Source organism: Pollicipes pollicipes, unplaced genomic scaffold (assembly GCF_011947565.3).
Source record: "Pollicipes pollicipes isolate AB1234 unplaced genomic scaffold, Ppol_2.1 Scaffold_6138;HRSCAF=7277_pilon_pilon_pilon, whole genome shotgun sequence".
Taxonomy (NCBI): Eukaryota; Metazoa; Arthropoda; class Thecostraca; order Pollicipedomorpha; family Pollicipedidae; genus Pollicipes; species Pollicipes pollicipes.
The window spans coordinates 36,701,539-36,712,619 of record NW_023596818.1 but is presented as its reverse complement, the minus strand read 5'-3'; the positions used below and the strand labels follow the sequence as shown (position 1 = coordinate 36,712,619).

The 11,081-nt window shown below is 44.7% G+C and overlaps 1 protein-coding gene across 1 annotated transcript in view; it reads right to left on the bottom strand.

Annotated features, from left to right (window-relative positions):
- Window positions 1-1,967, bottom strand: part of LOC119105635 (transcription initiation factor TFIID subunit 2-like) — a 3,832-nt gene extending 1,865 nt beyond the window's left edge. The window contains exons 1-4 of the mRNA XM_037229093.1: window positions 1,658-1,967; window positions 1,056-1,108; window positions 628-788; window positions 5-452 (exon numbers count right to left, since the gene is read on the bottom strand). Of these exons, the coding sequence (XP_037084988.1) occupies window positions 5-452; window positions 628-788; window positions 1,056-1,108; window positions 1,658-1,706 (711 nt within the window). The 5' untranslated portion in view covers window positions 1,707-1,967. The remainder of the gene's footprint in view (window positions 1-4; window positions 453-627; window positions 789-1,055; window positions 1,109-1,657) is intronic.
- Window positions 1,968-11,081: the final 9,114 nt, after the last annotated feature.

Sequence of the window (11,081 nt, the reverse complement as noted above, 5' to 3'; positions counted from 1 at the left end):
CAGCGAGCGCGATGTTGGGCGCGGCGGTGGGCAGCGCCAGATGGTAGTGGAAGGTGCGACGGCGCATGTCCGGCGTGTACACCGTCTCGATCAGGTCGCCGCACGACACGGCCGTCATGCTCTCGTCCACCGTCAGCTCCAGCTTCCACGTGCACAGGTCGCAGAAGCTGTCGATGCACGGGAACCACAGCCGCGACGAGTTCTCGAAGCCGTAGGTGAACATGTGTGCGCCGCGTTCGGCCAACGTGCCCTCGCCCTCCGGCAGCACGAAGTGTACGCCGGCCGTAGGCGTCTCGAGGCTAAACTCGACGCCGATGCGCAGCATCTGGCCGTCCTGCACCAGGTCCTGCGCCTCCACCGGGATGTCGACCACCAGCTCGCCGCGGCCGTACTCGGGGTCGGTCGAGTTGACGGCCGCTTGGTGCGCCTCGGCGAACGACTCGAGGTCGCGGCTGTCGGCGCGCGCGCGCGACGTTAGGGCCGCAGGGGAGGACCACACACTTTACAATGAACAAATAATGCCAATGTACCACTTTTTACCAACACAACTAAATAATTTTAAAACCACACATGTTTCAAACTATGCAACCATAAAGAACAGGCTTAGGCCAACTGAACTCCTCTTACTTGGAGCTGCCCTGCATGATGTCCTGTGTGGGATCACAATAACTGAAGCTGGTCTCCAAGTCATCATTCAGGGTGACGCGATAGACTCGGCACTGCTTGCAGTTGAGCTTGACCTGGCGCAAGTAGTCTGTCTGGAGTGCTATTGTCAGCTCCACAAAGCCCTGGCAATGCAGAAACACAACAGCCATCAGCCACTCAGTGTGAACAAGATGCAATCAAAACAATGTGAGGCTTTGGCTAGTAAGCAGGCATCATGCCACCAATCTTCTGATGTCAGTTTTACCTATGAATTTATTTTAACCCATTCTCAAAGGATAGGCTAGCACTACATGCTCCTGTCTCAGCCACAAAGTAACCTTATCACAGGTGTTATGATTCATGAAGCCTTCCTAAACATTCTTTTCAATATAATGCACTCTTGCACTCACAATGATGCTCTGCCTCTGCAGGTTGATGCCTGTCAAGCTAAGAATCTGGTGGGCTGAAAAGAAAAGAAAACTTATCACAAATACTAAAATGTGATGGCATATCAGAAAACCAAGAGCAGGAATGATAAACTATTCACAGTCAAGACCACAACACACATTTGATGTAGATAAGCAGCAAATTTTTGGTTTCTAAGTGTCTCATTTGCAGAAGTCACTTTGCAATTGCATTGCATGCATCAAACTACACATGATGTGTTATATTTAGCATTCAACTTTAAGCATGATAATGAAACCCAATCACTTTTTCAAACATATTCCAATACACATAACTTGGTGAGTCTTGGAATAACATAAGTGAAGGTTACCAAAAACAAAACAGAGAATCAATGAGTATGTCTAAAACTTACAGTGGACATCTAGATATATTCAAATGCCTTTTTCCTTTTAAGTTTTGATTGAACCCAATGCATATGCATTCCCAGTCATCTCAATGTAAGCCAGCTTTAACATCATCCTTTTGTGTGGTGAAACTGAACTGCTCTACCCAATATTCCATGAATGTGATGTGCCTTGAAATTTGACCTCTATTTCCAACAGCTCACCTAGTTTGTATGGACGAACTGAATCCACTGGACCAACTGGCTGCTGCATCTTGTCTGGGTGGAGTTGATCTTATGTGGACTTGAACTGACAAGACAAATGTATGCCTCCTCAATGCTGCATAAGCTTTCCGATAATGCAGTCCTCCATAAGACCTTAATTCCACAAAATTAATTTACAGAACGAGTCCAATCAACCTGTCCAGGGTCCCAATCAAGTTCACATCCCATCATAACAATTATCTACGAATACACCATAGAGTAAAAAGGAGCATATTAACATCTCGTGACAATAACTGTTTTATTTCAACGAAGCAGCAGCAATTGCCCCGATAGCCACAACACACAAACCGGCCGCAGAATCTGGCACGGCCTTCAGTAAGGCGTTCTACGACGCTAGTAATGCATCGTCTGCGCCGGAATAGGACAACAGTGGCCAGCCGTAATTATGGGGCGAGGGTATTAAATTAAACAAAGACCTTTTCAAATACCGGAAGATAATCATGCCGCTGCTATCAGTGCACAGAGAAACCTGAACATGGGCGTAGGAACAGGGGGGGGGGGGGGGGCAGGTGGGCCATGGCTCCCTTTTTTCAAGGTGGGGAGGCCAGCAGTGTTAACTGGCCCCCCACTTTTCAGATCAAGGTTGTGTTTAGCTTACTCTTGCACCACATTTAAATTTACGTGACGGTTTACCTAGTTCACCAGCCATCTTCTTTAAGATGCGTCATTTTTTTTTGTTTGCTTATTGACCATCGCTTAGCATTTCAGCCGCAGGCCGCCGCCACGCGGCCTATGGAGACTGCAACGCCGGGCGTTCAGCCTGTTGTTGCCATGACTTGCGAGCGCGTGTATTCAAAACCATATTGCATAGTTTTTTTATCAGTAATCAATTCTGACTGAATCTTAGACATTTTAAGACGAACATGAGTAAGCCATGTTAATACAAGCTTAGGATCCCATTTCATCTACAATCTACGTTCAGGGATTCCTCAATATCTCTGAAGAAAACAGAAAAACACGGAACTGGAGCCTGTGTAACAATTATTGGACCACCTTTGGCGATCAGGGATGTTGTTGCGTCAATGAGGGTTCCTGTGCTGATCCGGGGCCAACTGCGTGGGTCAGAAGGCCTCCCGTGTGAAGGAGGGGAACAATGTGATATGATATATCGTTCCAATGGCCACCGGATCGACCAGGAGATGCCGCCCTGTGTCGCTAGAATGGCACCCAGAAGACGCTTCGCGATGGGACGGGGTGAACCTTCAGCTCTTGACCGGAACCGGTAATGTGCCTTTGGTGTTCCACTCGGGGGGCCCCTTGCCCGTAAGGGGCCTCATTATTGTTAAGTAGATAAATAAGGGCTCATTATTGTTGAGTAGAGTGAAGATCTCATTATTGCTGAATAGAGTAGGTCGAAATTATGTTAAAAAAAGAACAAGGCCATTCCATGTTGGCCGAAGAACGCTCATTTTTCAGAATGAATTAGTGAAAAAGGTGCACCAAAAGTTTGAACATACCCGCCCGCCCGCAACCTCAAGAGCAAGGACAGCGACGGTCTGGATTGCAGCTTTTGTAAAACCAAACGACTTCGGCCACTGCAAGTGCCATCAGACGGCGGGCGCCGTGTTAGTCTATCTTCTGGACAATTTAATAGTTACAGAAACACGAAAAATAGAGAATCTACCTTTATTATTCCAGTTCCACCACCAGATTCCAGGCACTATCTCGCGGTGCTTTAAGGGCCAATCCGGTCTCATCATGAGTCTAAAAATCGCACACGTCAAATATGCGCCCAGATTGCTTTGTAGATGTAAGATTTGATGTCCTGGAGCGTTCAAACGTAGCTCTTTCAGAAGCGCCATCTTTTTCGTCTATCCGTTGGCCACGGCTCAGTATTAGCTGTTGAGCCGACGCTACGCGGCCTACGGAAACTGCAACGCCTGGAGACGATTTTTGTTTAAAACTAAGACTTACGAGTAGGCGTGCTCAAATTATGTCACCTAACTTTTATTACTAACCGATTCAAGTTTCCAAAGGTAATTATCTTAGAACCATTATAATTTTTGCCCACCGGTGGACCATGGCGAAAAGTTAACCACTCAGCACGCCGCGGACTATGGAGGCTGCAACGCCTGCTGTCGAGGTTTTTGTTGCTAAGATTTTCGAGCGCGCATGTTAAAAACCACGCTATATAAATTGTATCACTAATCGATTCTGACTGAATGTTAAATATTTCCAGACGAACATGGCTTGGCAATGTCAATACACAGTGTTGACCACTCGATCTACAACCAAAATTTTCACCCTCAAATTTCGATCAAACATATCGATCTACAGTCTACCTTCGCGATGTCCTCAATGTCTGTAGAACATTAGAACATTACATTGCGAAAAACCTTCTGAATTCTATCGAATTAGAAAGAGTCTACTATGCCATTTCAAATTAATGACACCGGTAATTTATTCCATGCGGTCGTTAAACGCTTGATTTCTGCAGCTCATTGACCTTATCACGCGCTCGGGTGGGGGTCAAATTGACTCGGTCTCCGAAGGTTTTTCAGAATGGTTTTCGAACGGCGCGGCGCAGCCACGCCATGTTTTCCATAGTTGTAGAAAATTGAATAGCGGATCGCTTGGTATAAAAATTTAGATGCACTTTGTAAGGTCGCTGACCTATGACAGGTCAAAGTCAGGCCATGGTTTGCGCAAGGTCAACTTCTAGGGAATCGTTCAATCTGATGCAGCAATGGAGTGTTAGACAAGGACAGCATCCCTGAGATGCTTTCTTAGGCAACACAAATATTGAATGAACAAATTACGCTGACCTCAGGTTAGATATAAAGGTCAGACCAAGGTCAAACCAACCTGTTTTATTACTCTGGGGCTTGCTGTATGGGATAGTTTCCTTGTGCTGATTTCGAGTTTGTTGATGGCAGGAACCGCATTATCCATTGTCCATGGACTTCTTAGTGGTCAGAATAGGTCATTGACCTAAAATGACCTATGTCAACATTTTGTTTTAAGAAGCATACTGCCTAGCATAGTCCTTCTCGCTTATTCAAATGCAAAACTCAGAACAATCTTATATGATTTTGGTTACCATGACTTTCAAAAGGTCAAACAAGGTTACTGGCTTTAACTGAACATATGACCTTTTGCTAAGAAACAGCTATCTAGGTTCTGGGGCACTTAAGAGACCAACCTAAAATTTGACCTTGTTTGACCTTATTCAACCCGAAAGTCATAATCTAGAAACCTCAAACTTTCAACTAAGTGAGCTCACGTACAGGCTAACACACCCTGTGGATTTGGTGCCTCTAGCTCTTTTAGTTCCCGAGATCTCAGCGGGCTCAAGCTGATCCGTCACCCGAGCGAAGGGTATCTAGGCAGCCGTCCGGGCGCGTGATAACAATGTAAACATAATTTATTTCACGGTAGCTTCTGGTTTCTGCTCTGGTTACAACGTAACAATAACAACTAAACGAAAAAAACTGTATCCCTTGTTAACAAGTAAACTATATCCGGGGATTTTTTGTGGGAGGATCACCATTTTGTCAACCCTTTGTTCTTCTTAGCAAGGCTCTGGCTACCCCCTGCCTGCACACAAAAGCAGATCAAGTTATCTACGTTGAATGATGGCCAATTAAATGTCCGTTGGGCCAATTCATACCTAAAGTAAGCAGCTAACCGGTGGCATTTTTCTGGGGTGGTGTGGTGTAAGGGAAGATAAGTCGGAAAAAGGTACTTTTGCAGGTGTCCAACACATGTTTTACATCCCAATTAGTAGCGATGCTGACCCAGAAATGTGCAACAAAGCAGCCATACCTTCAGTTCGCGGTTAGTCATTCGGAGACAGCCGGGCTAGGACAGTGGCCACCGACGTCGGACGGGAGCAGGGCTCAGACAGGGAATATATGCCAGAAGGGCCTTCATTCTGTGGCTTGGTTTTCAAAGAATAATCTTCAGTTCTATGTCTTTTGTCGCATGGTTTTTGACAGTTTCAAGCTTCCGAATTTGTTTCCGCCTGATATGCCGCGACAAGTCTTATCTCTAGAAAAGCAGGCGGCAAAATGAGGGCGCATGCAAAATTTGTTGTACTGTGAGCTATTAATTCACTTTCAAAATATTCACCAGCCTATGCTCTGACGAGGACAGATGCCTCCTCAATGTCCCAAAATGCCTACCCGCTCGTGGAATTTCGGCTCCCAAGGAAAGACAACGTTGAAATGGACGAATAAACTTGGGAAGCTGGATAGCCTTATTTCCCGAATTACATAGATGATTCGTGTAGGCAAGAGTGTGCACCAGTGAGAAATAGCTCTAGATGCATATCTAGAATAGCAGTCATTACATTTGAATAAATAGCGATAACCGCCATCTCTACTCTTCCCCTGGTCATCGGGCTTGTTTTCCAGAAAAAGTTTCAGAAGTGAGCTCTAAGTTTGCCCCCTCCCCCCAATTTTTGAAGCGTTCCTACGCCTATGATATCCATGCATATTTGCTGCATATTAAGACACAGACACAAGACCGTATAATAGGGTATGATCATCCGACCAGGGCAGTGGCCACCGACGGCGGACAGGAGCAGGGCCCAGATAAGGAACATATGACAGATGGGCCGTGTTATGTGGCTTGGTTCTTAAAAGATAATTTCCAGTCTTAAGGATTTTCACGTTGTTCCTGGCATTTTCAAGCTCCCGAATTTGTTTCCGCCTAAAATGCTGCTACAAGTCTCTTGAAAAGCAGCCAGCGAAATGAAGGCGCATGAAAAATCTGTCGCACTGTCAGCCGTCAAACCACTTTCAAAATTCTTACCAGCCTATATCCAGGCCGTATTTTGGCATCTACACTGCAGAGCCAGATACTACCTCAATGACCCAAAATGCCTATCCGTGGAATTCCACGTCCCCAGGAAAGACAGTTTTAAAATGAACGAATAATCTTGGGAAGCTGGACAGCCTTATTTGCCAAATGACAGATGAATCGAATAGGCAAGATTGTGCACCAGCGAGAAACAGCTCTAGATGCATATCTAGCATAACAGCCATGACATTTGAATAAATGGCGATAACAATATCCATCCCTACCCCACCCCCTCCCGGTCATCGGGTTCGCTTCCCAGAAAAAGTTGCTGAAGTACACCCCGAGCTTGGCACCCCACTTTTTGAAACGTTTCTAACCCTATGGGTTAGTTAAGCGTACAAATGACACTTTACAAAGTGTATTTTTGTAAAGGTTAGTTTACAAAATAAAGCTACCTTAGGGTTAGTTTAGGGTTACTAGCCTAGTTCATGGGCTTGTAAGCGACTACATCTGGGATTCGAAGGAACGCTGATTTAGCGTCCAGCTGCATATTTGCAAATGACGTTGTAACATTGGCTAAGCTAAGGCTTTGCTTTGCTTATGCTTTAGACCTGCTAAGGCCCGACACTTTTAATCGCGTTTGGTGTAGGGGTGTGTCGGCTACTTTGTAATTAAGCGGGGCAGTTCTGATCAACGAGGCGGATGGAGAGAACCAGATTACATCTTTTGAGTCGGCGTCAGTGCGTTGTAAAAACGCAAGAGTGTCTTGGGTGGACATTGGTCACAATGAACCGCGTTATACCCCATGCAGCTGGCACCGCCCGATTAGTCTCGGTTAAAACAACGGTGTGTTGCTTTTGAGAATAGTTGCACTGTTATGGACATGGCTGCATTCTAGATCGTTACTGGAAGGCTTATGGATCAGATAGTTCTGAAATTTGTTGACGAGCTGTAATCGGTATATGTGCCTACAACTTGCAGCAGACTACACGTCTTTTTAGGCTCTGGTTGCTGATATCTTGCGTGAATACACCCAAAAATGGGTGGATGCAAGGTTACCACACGATTGGGCTTCACAAGCTGCACACATTGCCCGTGCGATTGTCCATTTATCCTCTGTCAGTATAGCTATCATGTCGCCGTGACGCCTACTTGCAGGGATCTGAATCTGTTGCCGGCCCATGCTCTTTTTCGGTTTCAAAATTTCAGGTTTCTCACGGCCTTTTTTTAACTGGTCCTAGAATTGGCCATCGGCTTAGCAGCTAGTAAGCTAATCACGTGGTCTGTACTACTTGCTTCCTATTCATCAAACGATAGCAGATACCAAACGTTAGTAAAAGCGTAATTTTACAAGTTACTGTTTTTCAATTTGAAATTAGTTAAGCTGTTGAATATTTCATTTATATCTTAATGGTGCTTATTCTTCTCGCACAAAGTACTATTATCCAATACTTTTGGAAAAAACGGCGGCTTGTATCGTGCGGGCTGTTTGCTTAAGGTCTTGTTAATGACTGAAAGCTCCGATGGACGCTACCCACAGAAGTTTACAAGGGGCGGTGCGAACCCCGATTCCACACACGACATGATTGGCCAAGAGCTAAAAATGTGGTGGCACGAACGTACAGAACAATTTTGACTGTGTTTTCGCTGTCATGTTTTACTCAGAAAAACATCCATACGCTTACAACCTGCACAAAATGATATCAACATCTCGACTTGAACACAGTTTTAAACGATGTACCACCGTCGACCCATCAAGCCCGGGCAAAGGTACAAACTCGTTCTTAGCAAATGTACTGGTACGTCCAGTAGGGGTGACTACGCATTCTTACCGTTTTTAATACAGGTAAGCTGAGCCACAAGTTAATTCTTAAAGTCATAATCATGCCATCACACGTTTTATCATTTTAGCGTGATGCCATCTTCGGCTATCCCATGTCCTATGACCTGTAATGGTTTTGATCCTGAATGACACGGAACGAGCGATCTTCATGCTCAGTAATGAAGCTGACGAGTGAAATCAGTGAAATGATGTGAAAGTCAGACCAGTGGAATGGGCCCGATTGGTCTCGGTCTAAACAGAAGCGCAACATGTTTCTATAAGTGTACTAGGTGATCACCTTCACATTGTGGAGGCCACGCCCGTAAAGTAGATGACATGGAAGCATTCAAAACAAAAACCATATTGCTAAGCATTAATTTGTATCCGTGAAAATGCAGTCATTCCAAGGAAGTTTGGCATGAACGGCTCTGCTAAGATAAGGCTGGATTTTAGATCGAAATCTCCAATTCGTTTGACTGTTTCCCTTCGTCAAAGTACCTATAGCCTTGTTACACGCATATCACCGTGTCTTTTGAGTGCGAAGTGAACCAAACTATGTTTTCTAGACGAGTTCGTTATGACCTGTAAACTGAACAGGGGCTAATTCATCTCAGCTGCTGCACTATGGTTGTTAAACCAATTGTAATTAAGATATTTGCTTTCCTTGCGGGACAATTCTCTGCCCTTCTAGAACATAGGCATATCATCTTTTAGGTTTATTGCTCCGGCCAGGGCGTATCAACACGTTATACACCTGAAGACAACATGTATTGTAAATTGCTTTAAGCTTTTATGCGATGCAATATGGAGAATGCTTCATCACACAACTCTTGGTGGCACTGACAAAACCTGATCCGGTGAGCTGTGCCATATTTCATATTCAACCCTCAGCACTTCCTCTTCTTCACTCGTCGCTTGGGCTTGGGTTTGCATCCGTGGCGTTTTGCGGACTTCCTCCTCCGGGACTTTGATCTCTTGGGCTTGCAGCCGCAGTGGGGTTTCTTGGAACGGGGCCTAGACTTTCGCCTGGTCGATCCGCACTTTTTCTTATCGCCCAATGGAAATATTTTTACATCACTTCCATGGATGTCTAAAATTAGTTTCTTATGCTGTCTTCCTCTCGAGACGTGGGAACAAACCATTATAAACAATTTTGAGCCGCGAAGAGAAGTATGTTCATTCACATGTGATTTTGACAGAAATGAGCGGGCGATTTGATCGCTTTCATTTTACGGGCTTGAAAATCTCAACAATAAGGCACGTGCCATACTGGGCATGAGTGTTCAAGGCAGGTAATCCTCCTCGACGAAGATGCAGATTCCGCAACTAGCAACTTTTTTCTTGGTAGGTTTCATGACAAACCATGGTGACGCCGGCAGCGGATCGATTTTGAGGAGGGGTGGGGGGGGGGGGGGGAGGAGGACACCTCCAGTAATGAGGTCTTTCTTATGTCGACGAAGGTATGTGTGATGTATTCCGAACAAGACTGAAGTCGTCCCCTCCCGGTTTCAAAGATGGGAGATACGTGGCTGAAAAAAATTGCGTGAACAGAAAGCATTGTTATTTAGTCGTTCCAGCCTGCCGCATGCTTCCTATTCATAAAGTCTTCAGCCTTTTCAAAGGAAGCCTTTGCAGTTCAGTTTCCTGAAGAGATTGAAACACGGCTGGAGGAACGCTTTTCACCTCCGCTGTTAGAGGGGGCATCAGCAATCGCCTTGGGCACATCTACTGGTAAAACCAAGCATCCTACTGTTAATCTGAGAGCGGCTTGAATTCTACAGTTGTAATTCAATTCTAACACTTTTCTGGCTTTGTACATAGTTAATCGTATATAAAATGCTTTGACGTAAGACACATATGAAAACAACATAAGAATAACTTTGCCAAAAAAGTCCCCTATGCTTCGAATTACAGTCCTTCGTTGGGTTCCACCATGCGAATGGCTATTCGGACTAAAGGGGCGTTCGTTTGGCATATTTTGCGTTTTTTTTTTTTATTTGTGAGTCTCCAGTCGATGTGCTTCGCTTATGGTAGCTCGTATATCTATTTTTGAGGATAATACAAAAGATTGTTAGACTAAACGGCGTATGTTCATGCAATATGAATATAGAAGCTGTTCAGTGCATTAGCGAGGAACATTGCTCATATAGATAATACAGTGGTAATAACCTGATTCCTCGGAGGAAATCCAGGAGAATGGATATAAAGTTGGGCTGACATTTGGGAAATATGCCTTCATCGAAACAAAAGCAGAAGACACTTCTGCTATCGTTTCGATAAAGGCATGTCGCCGAAATATCATTCCAACTGTATATCCATTATCCAGGTTTTTCTCCGATGAATAAGGCTATTACTACCGTCTTATCTCTGCAAAAAAAGAAGCCCCGAAGAACTGGTAAAGTGAAATATATTGACTTATGTTTCAGCCTTAATCTGTTAATAAGAGAATAGGATGTATGATATACTTACGCAGACCTGAAAACTTGTGGAAAAATGCATGCAAGTGGCGTTATTGGGCACCGGCGAAGGAGACAACCGACAGACAGCTAAGTCATCGGGGTCAAAGCGGTGCATTTAGGTCGATCTTTTTATCTTAACTCAGCACTGCCCGGTGGTATCAGCACAAAACAAACATCAGATACTTCGCATCGCTTTCAAGGGAAAATGTTCCCATTTAAAATGTCACATGGAGAGCAGAAATGAGGTCCTTTCATGTTACATCTCAAAGGAATATCAGTAAGTGTATTCAATGGAATGGAGATGAATTTCAGTCGTCTTATTGCGATGAAAACTCTCATA